The sequence below is a fragment of the Coturnix japonica genome, chromosome 14 (assembly GCF_054131305.1).
Source record: "Coturnix japonica strain WE chromosome 14, WE-NBRP24, whole genome shotgun sequence".
NCBI lineage: Eukaryota > Metazoa > Chordata > Aves > Galliformes > Phasianidae > Coturnix > Coturnix japonica.
In genome coordinates, this window is record NC_140676.1 from 5,836,227 (window position 1) to 5,855,196 (window position 18,970).

Below are 18,970 nucleotides of genomic sequence, written 5' to 3' on the forward strand. Positions count from 1 at the left end.
GTGTGGCTGTCCCAGTGCTGACAGGCAGGTGCCTTGCCGCTTTATGGTTTTGTTTCTTGAAGATACTACCTGTGCTGGGGCCTTTTTAGAGATCATTTCATTTCTAATGCTTTAAGAAAGCTGACTGTTCAGAGACAAGCTACACCAGCATCGCTTTGGGCTGGGTTGTGGTGGATCAAAGCTCAGGGCCAGGTCTGGTTTTCCCAATGCATGCATCCCCTGAGGAGGCAGCTCGTGCTCCTCCTCCCTTCTGCTTGAGGAAGGGAGTGTGTTTTGATTGCAGAGCAGCATCCATGCTCTTTGCATCATTTTACAGCTATCCAAAAGGCTTTTTTTTCAGAGACTTTTCAGATCAAAATGAAGGCGAGGGTGACCTCTTTCATGAATGGACAAAAATGGAATGTTTTCATTTCCAATAGGCTTTAAGCCAAGTATATATTAGTCAATCCAAACTAGTTTTGAAATTAAATTATTCTTATTTGTTGGAGCATTCCAGGGAATCGCTTTGATCTGTCTGTACTTTCACCAAAGGGATATTGGCAGACTGGCCATCCAGTTCTAGCCATTGAGGATGAAAGAAGGGTTATAATAACCACCTTGTGCAGCAGTGATACTGAACAGATGACTTTTTTGGATAATATTAAATGAATAAAGGTAAACATACTTCAATTAAAATGTTTTTGGAGGCTGAATGCAATCGAGCTGTTGGAAACTCTTCTGTGCGGATCGGAGGAATTTTGGCTGTGTTTGTAACTGATTTTCTTTAGCTCCAAAAGTGTTTGAAAGAGGGAGGCTTGTTCTGCACACTATTTCCTCTTCAAATAAATACGTTGTTTCAAAATGGCCTTTTAAAATTAAATAAAAGTTGGCAGTGGATAGCGAAGTTGTTAAGAACCAAGGGGAGAGATGTGCGTTGAAGGACGGCCTGCACTTAGTGCTTTGTTCCCATTGGGATCTCTGGTCACGTACAGTGAGTCGTCCCATGCATAGCACAGCCAAGAGCTCATTCAGAAGACAGCTGAGAATAAACTGAAGCACACAGCATTTAGGTGGCACCTTATCCATCTTGCTGCAGACATTTGGAGACGATGTACGATTTCAGTTAAGAAAAATAATAATATTTAGCTGACGTAATAAGGATATTGAGCTGCTCTAATCAGTCTTGGGCCAGGTCCTTCAGAGGTGCAGGAGAAGGATGATGGGGAGTGTTCCTCCATGAAGCACAGTGTAGGCACAGCAGAAAAGCTGATCGATATCAGCTGAGGAGAATTTGTGTTTCCCTCAGGCTTCAATGTGCACTGAAGTAAACAGAGCTAAAATAAAACATACAAACTGAGAAATAATTTTGGCTAAGAAGGATTGCTGGGGGTCACCAGGTCTACCTCTCCTGCCCTAAAGCAGGGCCACCCCTAAATCTTGGCCTGGCTGCTTGGCAAATTCACTTCAGGCTTCTATATGAAAAGTTAACCCATCTTATTAAGCCTCAGCTTGGACAGCTTTCAGGTTTCTTACCTGTGTGTTTACACAGTCAGCATTTTCTAGTCATTTTATTTTGCTTCTCTTTGTCTTTATTCTTTCTTTTGAATCAAGTGCTGTGCTGGGAAGTGCCTTATTCACATGTATAGCCAGGTGTCTTCTCACGTGCACTCTCTGCAGATTTGCTTTTCCTTCATGAGGATTGGACTGGCTGTACTTGAATTGTGAGTTAAAGAACAGAACAACTACAGAACTACTGCTTGAACAATTGGCCCCATTGATGAGTATCCTTAAATGTCACCTCATTTTTAAGTCTATTTAAGTACCCTGTATGTTCATGCCTGAAGGGGGGAACAGTATGAACAAAGATGGATATAAAAGTCAAAGCACAAAGGATTTGCAGGTTGAAACTTATTTTCTTTTTAATTGAGCATCTGCACAAAACTGGGTCTATTTGCTTGCAGTGAGTTATTTTGTTTTCAGCTCAGCATGTGAACTTATCATGCTTGAGTTTAAAGTTTAATTTCTTTTTGCACCTGTTTTTATTTTAACACTGAATACTCGGAATCTATACTTCTGCTCTGTGGTTCTTTTATCCCCTGCTGGAAGTCCGGTATGATGTTATCGTGTGATACCTTCCTGAAATGTCCATTTGGAGCTCTGCACACTGTGGAAATGCAAGCTACTTGCTGCTTCATTTATCTTTGTGAACTCATAATTTTGTGCATTAAAAGGCTGACCTGTATCTTTAAAGGCTGCGTCCAAAGCAGTCTATGCAGCCTGCCTATGGCATGTGCTACCAGCCAGGGCAGGGAAGAGAAGAACTGGATGTGAACTTTAAGAGAGGAAGCTCTGCTAGGGCATGTAAAGAGTTGAAGTGATGATGGAAGATGGGGGGGGGGACACTAGAATTGGAGTGTGGAAAGCGATGCTAATGGGTGCCTGTGAGGACTTGGAAGTCTTGGATTTTTCTTCAAGGATTGTATTTGACAAAGAAAAGATTAACTGAGGGATTTTAAGGAAAAGGTTTGAAGGGAAGTGCCATGTGTCTTCCATTGGCTATGCAAATCAGAATTACATAATCTGCACAAATAATAATAAAAACAATCTTTTCCAGATTTGCAGCCCTTAAGCATATGCTCAGTGTTGTGGCAGAGGGCTGGCTAATGCAGCTGCTGTGTAAAACTGGGGCATCCAACTGGTTTTGATCTTTGAGGGAACTGGGGCAGAAGGTCACCTCAGTCTGTTCATGATGTCTCATGTTTTATGTATTTCAAGCAGATAAATGATGGGCAGTCAGATCAAGTGAACGTGCTTAACTTATTGGTGTAGTAACTGCAAGTCATCCCCCTTCCCTGATTCCTCTTCTCAATGGAAAACTGAATGTGTTGGATATTATTCCTGTTGACTGTAGGGGTGCATGAATTGCAGGTATATTTACTGTATCCTGTGCCAGTTCAGCTATGATAATGATATGTGCCCTCTATATACAAGGGTTTTGCTCTTGAGTGCTAAGATCAAGTCTCTGTGAAGCTGAGCAGGAATCAGCTATTTTTCTCGTAAACCTCAGTGGATGAGAACCATTTGTATCTGTGTGTTTATTGACGGAGGATTGTGTTCAGTGGTGGAGATGGTCATGCTGGAACTATCAGCACAGTGGCAGGGGGGAATTTAAGCTCATGAAGACAGGCCATATTAGGATGCTGGACTTGTTTTGTTGTTTTGGCTAAGTATATATGATATGTGTGTGCATGGAGTTATCTGTATGTGTGTGCGTGCCTATAAAAGACCCTGTGTGGGGTATGTGTTTATCAGACTTCAGTGCAAAGACACAATTTCCCTATGTCAAGTTGCTATTCTGGATATACTCTGGGGGTTTCTATGTGTCTCTTCCCAGAGCTGAGCTCAACATATTTTCTAGCTGCTTGGCTGGCTATGATGCTTGATAGTCTGGCTAAGAGGCGTGCTAAGGATAACTTGCATATCTGAAAATTAGGATGGGCTCCAAGTCATGTGAAAGGAGTGCGTGAACAGAAAGCAGCAGTCTGAGGGTAGAGCTCTATTTAATGCAATTCTTGGGTATGTAAACTTAATGACTTTTGTTGTTGTTCTTTTTCCCAGGGCGACTCTGTTATTACAGTGCAGCTGACTGAGGAAGATAAGGTTGAAGATGATGTAGTTTTCTACTTGATCTTCACTGGGTCAACTGTCCAGCACTGCACAAGCACTAGAAAGATTAATCCCGGGAGTCTGGAGACAATTTCTCCTGGTAAATAGTTGCTTTTCTTTGAATTACCAGTGTATCAGTCTATGAAATATGCTTAATTCAAGTGGATTTAAACGTAGTTCTGTTTTGGTTAACTTCTCATTTGCACGTTCATTGAGAACAGAGTATATAGTTTGGATGACCACTTTAGCCTTTTAAAAATCTCTTGCTCCACTTTGCTAGAATGGTATGACTCCTACTTTGTAAATATTTAATGTTTAACGACATTCTATTGTGGAAAATACAAAATCATATTTACACATAGTAAAAAGCTTTTAAATGTGAGCAGGGTACTGGAGGATATATTTGCAAGGTTAAAGATGCTAGTGCCTAAATGCTGTATGGCCTGGTAAGTTCCAATTACTCTTAGGATCTGCTTAATTAGTGTGACGAGTTTCATTGCTATAAACCTTGTGAAACACAGCCCTGCTCCCTGAAATCTTGTGCAGTTCAGAACAAACATGGCATTTTCTGAAGCTCCTTGCAGAAGCAAGGAAACACGTGGTGCTCAGTGCCCACTATTCCTCTAGCAGAGGGTTCAGACAGAATGGCTTTTCACATTTAAAGCCCACCACTCTCATTTAGCCTTTGTGCACTTAAAACAAATGAGCACGGAGTTTTCCTCTGGTGACTTCAGGCCCGTGGGAATGGGCACGTTCCAGGCTGTGGTCCCTACAATTAACCTTCCCTTCTGACTTCTTGCTGTGCAGCACATTGGTACATAGTGTGAGGAAAATGCCTGATATTTTCTCTATATCCAGTATAGCTTATGGAACTGAGTGCATTGTTTTATTGTTATTATTTGTCCATCTAGTAATTTGTTATAAGAGATGCGAATGAAGTATGATTTAGCCTAAGGACTGAGCTAATTCCCTCCTGGTGATTAGTGGCTGAGAGTTGGCCACCTCATTTGCTCATTTCCGCTCCTTTCTGTGCTGTTGGAGCTGTTTTCTGCTCGGGAAGAGAAGCCTTTTTACAGTGGCTGATTCCTGTGCAATCAATTAGCTCAGCGTCTGTTTTCTCACAGAAGGGGAGAGGCTGTGACTCGCAGCCCATGTGTGCATGGGGCGCTCAGGGGCTGTGACAGCGTGCTGTGACCTCATCTCCCTCCAGGGACCCAGTGACCAAATTGCCAAGAAAGGATCTGAAAGGATGCTGTGTTTGCCTTCAGGAACCAGAATATTTCATGGGATTTCCGGGCAGCAGTAATGCTTTCCTACAGCATTTGCCCGGGCATCCTCAGTGCCATGGCTTGGCTGGTGGCCATGGCTTGTCCCCAGCTCCATGGCTCTGCTTCTCCTATCCTGCAGGCCCTAAGTCTAACTGAGTCATTGGGGAGGGCTCTCTGGGTTCTTCTTGCCGCCATTAGCTGTAACAAGTGGGAAATCTGACTCTGCTTCTGATTCAGAGGGAAAGGAGGTAATTGCTTTCAATTGTTCCCTTGTTTATAACAGGATTTCATACTTTCTGGTGTAGTAGCATAGTGATTTTGTTTCTTAGATATTCCATAAGGGATGATTGTTGACCCAAGATCCAGCTTAGATCAGACCAACGTTGAACAGGGGCCTCAGGGAGAGGCAGGCCTATGTGTATGGGAAGGATGGCTGCAGTATGAGGGTGACATCTTAAATGCAAAGCAGCTGTTGTGTGGCATCCTCTCCTGTGTTTGTACCTCATTTTGGAGAAACTATCTGAGGGGAAAGAAAAGATTTCAGTGAAGACACTGAGTAGAAGCAAACTAGGAGGGGAAAATCATGTTATCATGCTGACACAGACGTGCTTGTCCTGTGTTACCACAGTGCTGATTTTAATGCAAGCATGACTTATTTCAGCCCAGCTCTTTCTCCTCCTCCTTCCTGATCCCCGCAGTGAATCTGTAATCGTGTGTTTACATCGTATATTCGACCAGTTGCCTGGGAGATGCTGTGGTGACTCATGGCTGGTGTTATTTGACCTCAGAGCAGGATTAGCCATGAACAAGAAGGCGGTGTGTACAAGACTAGCCCTGTTTAAACACCCCAGCCTGGGCAGGCAGTGAGTGCTATGCCAGCAAGCTCTGCAGGCAGCTTGCAGCCAGAACCTTGACCTTCTTCCATCTGGGAACATCTTTCCTTTACCTTGGCACACTATTGCACATCCTTGGGAGTGTGGCAGCTGCTGGAGGCTCTGCTGAATGCAGGGGGGCTGATTTGTTAGAAGTACTCCAAACCCTCTGCCAACCTTACTTTACACCTCTGTGCTTCCCTTTGGGGACCATAGCTCTTCCTCCATCCTCTTCCTGTGTCCTCGTGGCTTCAAGCAGTTCACAAGTCTTAAAATATATAAATTATACTATATAAATCTATAAATCATACTTATTTATAAGGAGAATGGACTTCTAGCTTCCCATGGTTTATGTCATGAATCTATATAGTGGCTATGCCTTCTCTATACAGCATTCACTAGAGCATAACTAATGTTGGAATGTTGCATGCAGATTTGGTTGCCTTTAGGCAATTTTAACTTAGGTGTAAGGGTGTTTGTTTATTCCTCCATGGTGGTGTAAAATACATTTGTTCCCTCTACAGATTCATCTCCCTAACGTTTTAGATTAGAAACTTCTCTTCTGTGAGGTGCAGACACTTGAAGCTGTAGGCATATTTGATTTAAAGATGCAAGAGGATATGAATGGGAGGGAAAAAAAGACCAGCCAGTGTTGAAGCAGTGCCACTTTGTCCACCGTGCCAAACAGCATCTGGCTGCCAGTCCTGCTGTACCTTCACTTATGCAACTTAGCTAGCCAGAAACCTCACTTGCTGGAGTCTCAGCCTGCTGCCTCATGCCTACTCAGAGAAAGGGGCTTATAGCCTCATTTGGTCTGTCATTTTATAGGAGTGTAAGCTTGCAGGTTGACAGCTGTGTGTACTATAGAGCTTGAAGTGAAAGCATCTTGAATTTTAGTAGCCAGGTGCAAGTGTACAAGGGAGTCTTTTGGACAGGAAGAGACAATGAAAGTGATACAAAGGAAAGGAAAAAAGTGCTCAGAATACATACAGTAAAACTGTGAGTCACACCATAGGAAAAAGGGAGGCAGCAATGAGGCCCAAGAGGTTTCGGGGACATAGGATGTATCTTGGTTTGCTACCTTATTTACATGATCAACAACAATTGCCAGCCCCTAGTAGGAAGGTCGGAAGCAGGCTAGGATTGTTAATCCTTTGCTAGGCTGCAGTGCTAGGAGTCTTCTGTTGGTGTAGGGAAAAAAACTATGGATCCAGTGATCTTTTCAGTTTCAGTGCCTTGCGGATACCTGAATTTAAATGTCAATTCAGAAATCACACAAAGGATGGAGTGATAACTGTGATTTTGTTCTTGCTGTGAAGGATGGGACGGGTGATTATCCTGCCCCCACATTTGGCTATATTATGAATTTAGGGGAAATAATTTCCCCTTATAAGAAACAGGTTCTCAACTGAAGTGTCAAAATAAAGGCCTGAGTTTCAAGAATTAGGCAGTGATTCTTTCTTATGCTTCCAATACCTCTTTTGCTGGCAGATCAGATTGCATCATCCCTCTAAGCTTCTGTTTGCCATGATGAAAAGTAACCAAAAAATTATTTTGCTATTACTTTACTGCGATCATTGAGATGTTTCAGTTTCCAAATGATCTAAATAGTCTATCATCAAATACATTTTCCTCTCTACCAGAGATACTTCATAGTTCTGCAGAACAATTTAAAACAATTCGTTGTCAGACACTTCCAGTGTTAAGGTCCATCTGTGTGGCAGGCAGAGATCATAGAATCATTAAAGTTAGAGCACTTAGGTCATCCAGTCCAACCATCAACTCATACTTGTGGGCTCTGTTACCTTCTTGAACACCTCCAGGGTTTGATGACTCCACCACCTTCTTGAGCAGCCTGTTCCAATGCATTGCTACTCTTTCTGAGATTAATTTTTTTTTGTAATAACCAAGCTGAAAATCGAGTGTCATTGTGTGTTTTTTCTAGTTTGGCTATTAGTTGCTGAAATATAGCCACTGGATTTGCAGAATTAAGAAAATACCAATGGTCTACATGGGGAAGGATGTAGAAAGTGATGCCACCTCTGCTGCTGTGGCTAAGCAGTTTTTTGCTGCTGAAATTGCATTGTTTGAAGATAGCTTGTGTCTGTTTATGTTAAGAGAAACTTGTCCTGCTTAGTGTCAGTCATAAACTCAGCTTTTCAATAAGTCCTTGTTAGTGTAGCAGTTGAGCCTGTAGTCATCTTTAATATACTTTTCTTCCCAATATTTCTGCAGGGTAGGGAGGGTAGAGTGGAGGCGTTGACTGGCTTAACAGGAATGGCACACGGTGGTACAGAAAGTTTGTCAAAACAGGGAACTGAAACTTGAATACAAGGCAGCAGCCTCATCTCCTGCCTCTGCTTCTGAAGCAGTTTTTCCCCCACTGAAAACAAAAATAAATCAAGTCTGAAATCGTGGTTTGGGAAACAAAACAATAAAAAAGGAACGATCTCATCCTTGTTCACATGAGTCAAAAGCCCCAACTGCAGTGTGTGGCAGAGCTCGAGATCAGCAAGCTGCTGGGTAGATCTTGGGAGAACTTTGCCAGCTGTGTTTGGAGGAGGGCACAGAAGAAAGCTCACTGTGCTGTGTGTTGTGTACGATGTGCTTCATACAAGCTCTAATGGCTGCACCGTCAGTCACCAATGTGGGTTTGTGCTTAAAGAGCAGGTATCTGGGAAGTGCAGAAGAGCAGCAGAGGAAGGACAACAAAAAGTGGTGTAAGGTCTGGAGGGTAAGATGTGTGAGGAGCAGCTGAAGTCCTTTGGTTTGTTCAGCCTGGAGCAGAGGAGGCTGAGGGAAGGCCTCATGGCAGCCTGAAGCTCCTCATGGCTTCCTCACAGAGCTGCTCTCTCTTAAGTGAGAGGACTTAATGGATTGGCATTAGCTGTGTCAGAGGATGGTCAGGTTGGATATTAGGAAAAGGGCTACAGGGCATGGCCCTGAGCTGCCCGAGCTCGGGGTGCATTTGTTCTGAATTCCTGTAGTCCTATGCTTTGTTTTATTCCCCCTTCCTTTTTGCTAGTTGAGTGGATAAACTGAAATTAATTTCAGCTAGCTTGGAAATATCTTCATTTCAAACTTCTATTTTACTGTGAAATCCTTTACATATGTTCCTGCTTTATTCTCTTCTACCACAGACCGTGTTTTCCCCTAGGAAACAACTTTTCATAGAAAAAGCTATATTTCATGAATTGCAGTCTTCGTACTGGGAGACCAAAAGGGTAAACAAGTTGCATAACAAGTGATCACTTGGCAATGCTAGTTGTGGATTTTAAAATACTCATAATTATGAAACAAAACCCCCCTAAAATAGAATAGAACAGCATGGCCAAGAAGACTTTTTGCACTCCATCCTCTTTGGTGTACTTAATTGCTCTAGGCAGTGCAATTAAAAGGAAGTGATGTTAGTTCTAGATGACATCAGTGACAGGAAAAAATGAATTTGTATTGAAGTTATTTATGAGGTAATGTGTAGGGTCTCACTCTTCTACAGTTTTATACGACCTCTACAGCATAAAGAACCTAAAACAATCTTTCTACGCTCTCTGTATGAATAGTACAGGATTTGAAATGAAAAATGAAGGCTCCTGTCCATTGTTTTTATTGGCCCATGTGTTTCGTATGGTCTCTTATGTTTCAGGAGTAAATACAGCAGCTGCACATCAGACATATCAAGCATGGGCTTTAGTTCTCAGAATCAGAATTTGGGATTTCTGAGAGCTTTATTCAAGTGGCCATAGGAGATCCTTTGACTTCTCTGTCTACAAGCCACCAGATGGCAACACTTGTTGGATGCGGACTGAAAATACTCCAGGAGATTCACAACATTCTCTGTCTGGCTTTCCTGTCCTGTTTAGACCTCCACATAAGATCTCTTTAAACAGCTCTGGTAACTCAGAGAGCGCAATTAGCAAAGGAGTCCTCAGTCACCAAGCAGGCAAACCTAAACATGTGCTTCCAGCAGTGCTTTAAATAGCTGCTCACGCTGGGGGACCATTGTCTAATATCTCAAATGTGAATTCTGAAAATAGGAGGTTTGGGCAGGATTTCCACTTTCAGAGGAGTAGGAAATGAAATCATGTTTTAGTAAAAGCTCTGCTTGGGAGCAACAATGTTTTGTCTCCATGTGTGCCTTGTTTGATGATAAAAAGTCTGTTCAGAGTCCTGCTGCCACCCGTTCAAACACACCCCAGGTCAGTGAAACGGACACCGCTTGGATGTTTGAGTCTAAGACTATACATGAACTTGTCTATGAAGTCCTTGGAGCTGATCATCTCCACCTTTTGCAATGTTATTTTGCAAATGTTATTGTGGAGAGGAGGCAGTGCTATCATACCAGCTCATCTCATCAGGTTGAGTACAGAGAGGCCAGAGCTTCATGTTTCTTGTTTTTTGTTGTTGTGTATTGCCCAAAGCAAGTTCCAGTAAGTGGCCTGGTAAGGAATTCTGTAATTGAAGAGTTGTTGTCTTGCTTTAAACAATTTTTAAAGTGTGGGTTTGTGAAACTGAGGAATTCACTTTATCGTGGCAGAAACAAACTGCTGCACCCATCTCTGCACAGACTGGAAAGTGCTATAATTTCTGTATTTTTCCTGTAATATGTTGGCAGATCCTAGAACAGCTCTCAAGTATTGAGTTGCTTCTAAATCTGAAGTAATCGAGGACCAGGAGAAATGGGGTAGCATTCAATACAAGAAGAATTAAGGGGTGGATTATTTGACTTTTATAACGGTTTGGCTAACATATAAATGGTGAAATTCCATACTGTGGCAAAGAAAAAGTGCTAAGAAGAGAACAGTGAGGATGCCAGCACACAGCCTGAGACATTAGCAAGCAGCAATGGTAGAAACACTGTTATGTTTGTTGGAGAAGTTAGAATTCAGGTTGGAATGTTGCTGGATGGTAATAATGTGGTAGTGTTCAGTATGTTACCATTTGCTTTGGATTGCTTGTTAGGCCAGATGATGGGATTTCTGGACGAGAGTGAAGGCAATCTGCAATGTTATGCAGCAACTCAGACCCATTTAAGCTCTAAAATGCCCAGATTTCTCCCTTGTGGGTGCACCCATGGGTGTAATTTATTCAGTTCCCCCCCCCCCCCCATGTTTTGAACCTTCTGAATTGCAAATGTTACAGGTAGGCTATAAGTAAGCTGATGTTCATCCTGATGCATCCAGGTTTTTCACCTTTTTAGTGAGTCTGAAGAGCTTTGTCTTGCTTCTGGGTGGAGCAGTTAATGGCCATATGTTGTGATGCTTGTGATTTTGAACACACTCTTTGTAGGCTGGGTGATGGATGCTGCACACCAGCACCATGCATGGGTCCATCCTTCACCCTGCTAAGGGAAAACCCCACTGGAGCAGAATGAAGACCATTCAAAGCAATAGCAGCTGTTCCAACCTTGCCCTGAGTTCTCTGTGATCTTAGGCAAGTTCCTTAACCTCATGAAAACAGCTTTGGGCTTATTCTGTGGATGATAACCATTTATCTCCCACGAGTGCCAGAAAGCTGAGCTCATTTTTCCTACCACTGCTTAACGTGCTATGGGAAAAGGGCTACTGAAGTTCAACTGTTATTCCAGGGTAGGAAGCAGGTCTTTGATGTTGAGAGCAGCCTTGCCACACTGATTGTTCCTGCAGAAGGTCCTGTGTGTGCTCGGGTGCTTGAGCTCGTTTCTGGTGACGTCCCTGTGGCTCTTTCAAAGCAGGGGGCAGAGACCTCTTGAGCAATCTTTTACTGTTTGCCACGCTTGTTACTTAATTGCTCCTCCTGTGTTTGAACTCTTTGCCAAAGTCAGAACCTGTCCCAGACTCTTAACCCCCCAGTCTGACATCTCATCAGATGTAGGGAAGGAGAACATCAAAGCGTTGTGAGGGGCTGCCCTTTGGAATAACATTCCCAAGGGTTTAGCAGGATGCTTGTTTGATCCTGTCAGATGTATGTGGATTGTCAGCTCCGGCACTTCTCTTTTAAGGCTGCGTTGGGTGCTAGTGGGGCAATCAGGAGAACCACCTCTGGCTGCAGATCAGGACACGGTCTGGTTGCCACCTCAACTTGTTTTGTGTCCATGCTTTAAATGCACTGCAAGGCTGGAGTTCCACACATGCTCAGTGCAAGTGGATCATGGCTCATCCAGTCTGATGTGCTGGATGAAGGCGACCACTTTTCTCCACTGAAGTTTCTCTCGTTGTCATAATGGACAAGCTGTGGCAGTGAAGGTGTTTGTCTCCCTCACGAAGAAGTGACTGTCCTGCAGTGTTTCTCTGATTGCCAGCAAGCTCTGCTTGCCTCCAGCTTCACTCCTCAAAGTCAGCTGCCTTTCTGGCAGAGTAGCTGTTTTCTAGGTTGTTTTGCAGATGGGATTCTTATGGGAATAGAGAGAAAATAGCTTAAAAAAAAAAGTCAAAATCAAAGGTTTCGCTTTTCTCATGTGATTAAGCAATCTTTCAATCTTTTATTAGGCCTTTTGCATTTTAGCAAACTTCCACTGCTTTGCATGAGGAAGAGCCAAGTTTGCAGCTCTCGAGTCAGCTTTTGCTGGCTCTTCGGGCTGAGTGCAGCTCAGGGCTTTGGTAGAGGTTTTAAATAGTGTTAGTACACCTTCTTAGCTCCTTGTTCTGATATCTTTAGAAGGAGCAAAACAAGAAATTATATGGGGAAGGCTGGAAAAGTTTACAATGAAGAGAAGTTCTCCCCCAAAATTGTATCTTCTCCTTTGAGTATTTGAGGCTGCCTCAGTGAGGATGGATGGAACTCGTGATAGATTTCCTCAGGGCTACTGCCAGTTCAATTAGATAGTGATGAGTTAAACTCTGAACGCATGTGTAATTTCTCCAAGTCCTTACTGTATTAGAAAGAGCATCCTCTGCTTTCCTCCAAGTTAGACTTATCTGTAGCTTCCAAAGAACCCCCAAAGTAGGTCTTCCCACTCTTATTATTCACTATAAAGTCAGTGTTAGTATGTCTGTTCCTTCAGCTTTCACATAGTTTTCCTTTGATATGTTTCCAGCTGCACTTGCTCTCCTTGGGAAGTCACACAGCCTCATCTCTTACAATTTGGTGCTACCCACAGTGTCCTAATAGCAGTTTTGACCTCTCAATTAACTTCAGGATTGCCTCTTTCAGCAGACAAACCTGTACAGTTGCCAAAAGCCTCAGAACAGATCTGGAAGGTTGGCTGAATGGCTGCAGAGATTAGGGACGTATTTTCCTTTTGTGAGTGAAATCAACAGCAAAGAGCCTCGACACAAGAAGGAAACTTTCCCACTGACCACAAATAGGGGCTTAAATAGAATTTTCAAGCCTTTAAAAAAATAAATCGTCATTTTGTATTTAATTAAGTAGGGTTTCGTGAATGCGGTTCGATGCCGAGGTCATGTGCAAAAAGAAGCTTTTCCAGTAATTAGTGCAGGGTTCCATGCTGTTCTGGCAAAAACAGCACTGACGTCAGGCTGACACAGGAACAAGGAGCTGTGCCGCACCGTGAACTTAAAGCACGAACCTTATTATTGAAGGGGCATGTCTGACAACTGCCAGCACTGGCTGCTTTGGGCCCTAATTAAATAAATGTAGCAGAGTTCTACTGTTTTTATTTGGTAAATATGGAAAGAGGCCATTTTGGGTTTTTATTCAGCAGAAGCTTAGTTTTAGTGCTGTGTTTCAGGCTGTGCTCTCCCAGCTCTTGCTGCTTTGTAGGTCCGTGTGTTAGGTGATGTTGCTGTACAATCCAAGTGCTGTGCCAGCTTTTGGTATAGGAGGTTTTCCAGCTCTCAAGTTCTACTTTCTGTTGAGTTCCTGTGTACTGTGGAGCTGGAAAGGAAAGGTCCGACTCTATATTCTGGCTGATTGGATCATAATTCCCACTGGTGCATTAGCAAAATTGTTACCAAGTGCTCTTGAATGTACTTGTAGCTGGACAGAGCTGAGCTGCTGGGATACTTCTGGCTTTATATTATGCCAAACAGAAGAATTGCACATCTTTTAAAATCTGCACAAAATACTTACACCTCTTCAAACACTTTGAGATCCAAGAAAGCTTTTAATTTAGAGTTGTGACTCTTGATAACTTGTATTTATCTGATTTAATATAAGGAATGTATGTGTCAAAGATACTGCTCAGCGGTGGCTTTCTTCAGCACTCAACTGTTCTCTTCTACTGTTTCCCCTGGTTTTCTTTGCAGGCCATGACTGCTGTGAGACCGTGAAGGTGGCACTTTGTGCTTCTAAGGAAGGTCGCCCTGTTCTGGTGGTGGCAGAAGAGAGCTTCAGGTTCATCCAGGATGAAGCTTACGATGCAGCCCAGTTTCTGGCCACCTATGCAGGGAACCAGCAGGCACTAAACTTCACCCGCTTCTTGGACCAGTCGAGACCACCTGCTGCAGATGTGGATATTTTGGATGAGAAAGTAGCTTTAGCATTTCGACACCTGAAACTACCTGCAGAATGGAACGTGCTGGGAACAGATCAGTCCCTCAACGGTGAGAAGCATGGAGATGTGTGTGAGGTGTGGGTGGGAAGAGGGGTTAAAAGCCACCTACTCTTGGAGTCATCCATTTGTCCTTCAAAATATTAATTGGTCTTTGTGCACAGAAATGGGACAGGCTGTATGCTGACATGTCCTACTGTGTCTGTGCCCTACGCTTTGCACTTCAGCTACCTTGAAATACAGGTCACCCATGATTTCTGTATCTTTTATAAAATAGGACACAATGTGATAAATGGTCAGTGTTGCAACACGTGCAGATAGGGGTGTTTTTTTTGGTCTGTGCAGTGTTATTCATGCATCAGCATCACGCTTCTCCAGTTTCCTGAAAGAGATGGGTCTGTGGAGGAAGCCTGATGCTTTGGCCTTGTGCCACAGCCTTGGTGTATTTGATAAACACTGGTTTTATTGCACAGGTGCAAAGGAACTGTAATGTGCATAAAACACGTTTGATTTCTCTTGGAGAAGCTGGCAGGCTGCCAACAGGCAGCATGTTTGATGCCAAAGCACCGTGAGGATTGGTCCAGCATCCCTGCCTGTACAGATGTCCGTGAACACAGATCTTCCCCAAAATGAGCCCAGATAATTCTGCAAGTCAAAGAGAGTAAAAGTGGGAAAGCCTGGCTAACGTGAGCCCTTAACCATAGCAGAGAGTGCTACTGAGAGGTCATAAATAGATGTCAGTGCTGGCCCAAAGCCTTTAGTAAATGCAGCAGAGCCGGTGCATTCAAGATGCTGTGACATGGCTGTAGCCTTGGAATTCTGCTTTTACTTTTCGTCATAGAGAAGTTTTCAGGCAGCATACTGGTGCACTGTGGGGCTAATTCCAGTGTTGCTGTACATTTCTAAGGTATTTTGGCAAATAGTTTCACACGAGGAATGTGGCTGTGAGGCATTCGCTATCTATTATGGGATACGCCAGCCTAAACACTGCAACAGGAATGAGTTGTTCAGCACAGCGGCTGCAGTTCTGCTTGCCTTGATGGGGTTTTCTGCAGGACTTTTTCCTGCTTTAATTGTCACTGCCTCACTGACTGCTTTTGTAAACACGAGTGCATGGGCAGGCAGTCAAAGCAGCATTAGCAGACATTCAAAGATGTGATCGTATTTAGTGGTTTCTGGATAGAAATTCAGATGCTGTTGTCTGTTTACTGGGAGATAAACACTTGGTATTTTTCCTTCTCCATGGAAGACGCTGATGTTTCTTCTTGCGTTTTAGAAAGCTGTGATAATGCAGGAATCTCTGCTTTATGTAAGTGGTAAAAAGTATAGTAAAAGATTAGCAAAGTGCTCTTAATTAATGAAAACTTCAGTTGAAGCACTGAGTTGCCACTAATGTTGCAGGAAAGCTCAGATCCACTTTCTTTTTGTCTTTGATTCCTCTTTGGAAAAACCAGAAGTTAGGGAAATCAGCCATAGGGTTTGCTCAGCGTGCACTTATGTGCCTGAAAATCACCGTGGTGTAGGCTGTGGTATATAGCAGCAATAAATGCAACCTTCATCCAAGAGTGCTGGCCTAATAAAATGTTCCCTTGCAGTAAGTTTTTTTTCACATGTAACTGAATAAGGGCAATCTGTTGATGCCTTGGTCTGTTTTTCATCTCCTGGTCGGCTTTTTGTCTGGAGGCAGATTTATCTGGTAGCTTTTTTTCAGTAAGCTGATTATAACTAGGGACTTTTGGGGAATTTTTGTGATTGTGACAGGAAAGATGTGTATATATAATCATCCTTCTGGTCACGTAACCCTGTTTTGGGAGAACAAGGTTGGAGAGGTGTCTCTGATTCCTGACAGAGAACTACATTAGGAACACAGCACCTCTGTGGTGGTATTTGTGTGTTAATCTGGGTTGGGAAAGTGGAAAAATCACTGCACAGATTGGAACCGGGGGAGCATGAGAACAATTATGCATATGTTCTGGTCAGTGCCCCTCCAGTGGGACCACCCATCCCTCATTGCATCACTACCTATGAACAGTTATCTCAATTCATATTTCCCATTTTGCTAAATGTCACTGCCAGACACTTCAAATAACCTTCTTGAAGGAGAAAAATACTATAGAAATAAGAACAAAAGAAAATGTCAGATCCTTTCTTGAAAGACTTTCACGCTGCCTCTAAGCTGGCATTTCTCTATGGGCTCTTGTGGGTTGGAAACAAAACGCTGCTGTTTAGCAAAACCTCTGAAAGTCAGACTGCGAGGAGAGCCTCAGCCAGCAATCTGGGCACAGAAATGCTGTTATAAGGTGAACGTTGCTGTTAAGCATGCTTAAAAGGAGGTATTTCTAAAGGCTGGAGTCTAGAGATAGGTGTGAAGTGTCTGCTGTTCTGCATGAAGAGTTTGAATGGTGGCTCCAGGGATGAGCACAGCTTGGTGCAGGCTTGTGAGGAGGGGCTGGCTCTGCACAGGCCTCTCCTTTCCTTTGCCCACTCTCAGCTCTTCCAGCAGAAGGCAGGGAGTTCAATGCTGTCATGCTCCAAAGGACAGGGAGGATGCTGCCATAACACTGAGTAAGTAAAAGTGCAGCATTGTTGTGGTCCAAAGCTATGTAAGAACTATGTGCTTGCTTATGTTTTGGTTGCCAAACCAAGGTCTTCATTCTTCAGGAGTTTGCCATTGCTCTAGATTAAAGGCACGGTGCATTCATATATCCAAATTGCTAAGAATGCATTGCTTCAGCTGTGGGTTAGAAATACCTCTAACATTATTTAAAAGTGCCAGAGGACATTTGTAAGCATTCCAGTGAAACACCTTTCTTTTTTTTTCCCCATAACCTACTAAAGTTCGCTGTTGCCATTCAGCAAGAGAAGTTTCTTCAGGTTCGGTAATCCCAGTAGTATTTTACACTAGGTTTTCTTTCTATTTATGTATTTTTATCTCTTTAGACACCATTTTCATTTGAACAAACAAAGTAAACTCAGCTTGTATTCCTGTATGCTGTTGACCCAGCCTGGTCCTGCCAGCATCTGTAATACTTAAGTGATGGAGGGCAGTGCTTGTACATGGGGAGTCCCTGGCTAGAAAAGCAAGTTCAGAAAACAGAATCTTCTTCTCTGAAGCTGTTGTTCAGTGGTCTCATCTTAGACTTAGGGGTACTCAGTTTCAGGACATTTTGATTAGCACGCTGTTCCCATGCAGAATAAGCTGATCTAAATTGCCTTCCCAATCTCTACCTCTTAATTTCCTCATTCTCTATGAATCTACATGTTTGAGGTGCAGCCTCCTATTTGCTACTTGTAGAAGGCCCCAGAGAAGCCTTTAATCCATATTTTAGAGAAAAGTTCTACAGAAAGCCTTGCAGTAACTCTTCGTTAGATACCTGTTTATTCACACACACAAAATATTTCACAGAACACTTAGCTGTCGTGCCTGTTATGTAGGACAGATCATGTAGGACTGGGAGCCCTTAAGTTCTCTGACTCCATCATGGAGCAGGTAGGATAGTCACAGCCACAGTGCTCTTACCCAGCACTGTCTCTTCCTGGGCTTTGCCCCTAATTTTCTGTCAACTCATGTGAACTCAGATGGCATCCCAAGTTTATTTCAGACTATCCCTAGTTAAGGATGACTTTTGTTACCATGGTGTTCCAAACACAGCATTACTTTCAGGTGCTGTGTAATCATGTCTGATCTTAATTATTGCTAGTGCACTGTAACTTTCTTAAGTACATAGTTGTTAGTGCTGTTAAGCGTAGGGTTATTTACTGTTCCCTGTGACATTTAGAAGGCTGTTGTTGAAATTGAACAGATGGGTTATACTTTATATCTAGAAATGAAAATTTAATATGTATTCTGAGGATATATGCAATCTAAATGCAGGACTGTAATTTTCTATTTTAAATGATTAAGCAGAAAATAAACTAACTAGAAAACCAGAGCAGAATATTTGGAGGTATGAGTAATGATTATGGCTTGTTTGTGCTGCAGTAGGGAGAAAAAGATGGCAAAAAAAGTAGGGAGGATTTAAGGTATGGAAAGCTTAGAGAATTTAATCCGTGAGTTATCTGTCAGTAGTGACCAAATTGCTTTCAAAACTTCTTTTAGGAACCAGTCTGTTCAATTTGCTCATCAAAATAAGTGATGAAATCCAGACCAATGGTTCCTATTTTGGTGGTGTGAGCTCTTCAGGTTGATGTTTTCAGGGTGCAGTGATGATCAGCTGTGAGAGCAAGTGATTCCCTGTGAGAACATTGGGAAAAGCTGTCCCTTTGATGAGCTGCAAGATAGCATTGATTGCAGGCAGATAACCAGAATACCATCTTAGCAGATAAAACACTTAGCAGCTCCCGGGCCTTAGGAATGCAGTTACTGACGTCTTGAAGACGTCTTGAATATATACGGTTTCCCAGAAGCACTGAATAGCAAACATCCATATGCAATAATGCTTCTTGAGAAATAAAGCTCTGTGAGATCACTGGGAAGGAGATGGTGGGGAAGAAGTTGCCTTGCCCCAGCCTGGAATAGTTGGGAGTTATGTTTAATAACGGTGCATGAAACACAGTAGGATTGCAGTGTACGACGCAATAGGCCACATCAGTAGAGATCAGAAAGATCTCCAAAGGATACCAGAAACAGAGAATGTCTGAAGAGAGCAGTAACAACAACAAAAGCCTTATTGAAAAACAAACAAACAACTTTCAGGACTAACTATAATGAAATTAGGAGCTACCTTTTTTTCTCCACTGGAGCACGTTAAAGGGAT

General features: G+C 42.9%; 1 protein-coding gene across 24 annotated transcripts in view; it reads left to right on the plus strand.

Annotated features, from left to right (window-relative positions):
- Positions 1 to 18,970, plus strand: part of AKAP13 (A-kinase anchoring protein 13) — a 182,303-nt gene that overhangs the window by 56,987 nt on the left and 106,346 nt on the right. For all 24 annotated transcript variants that reach the window (XM_085515353.1, XM_085515341.1, XM_085515350.1 and 21 more), the window contains 2 exons: positions 3,598 to 3,745; positions 13,969 to 14,265. In XM_085515353.1, coding sequence (XP_085371479.1) covers positions 3,598 to 3,745; positions 13,969 to 14,265 — 445 coding nt within the window. The remainder of the gene's footprint in view (positions 1 to 3,597; positions 3,746 to 13,968; positions 14,266 to 18,970) is intronic.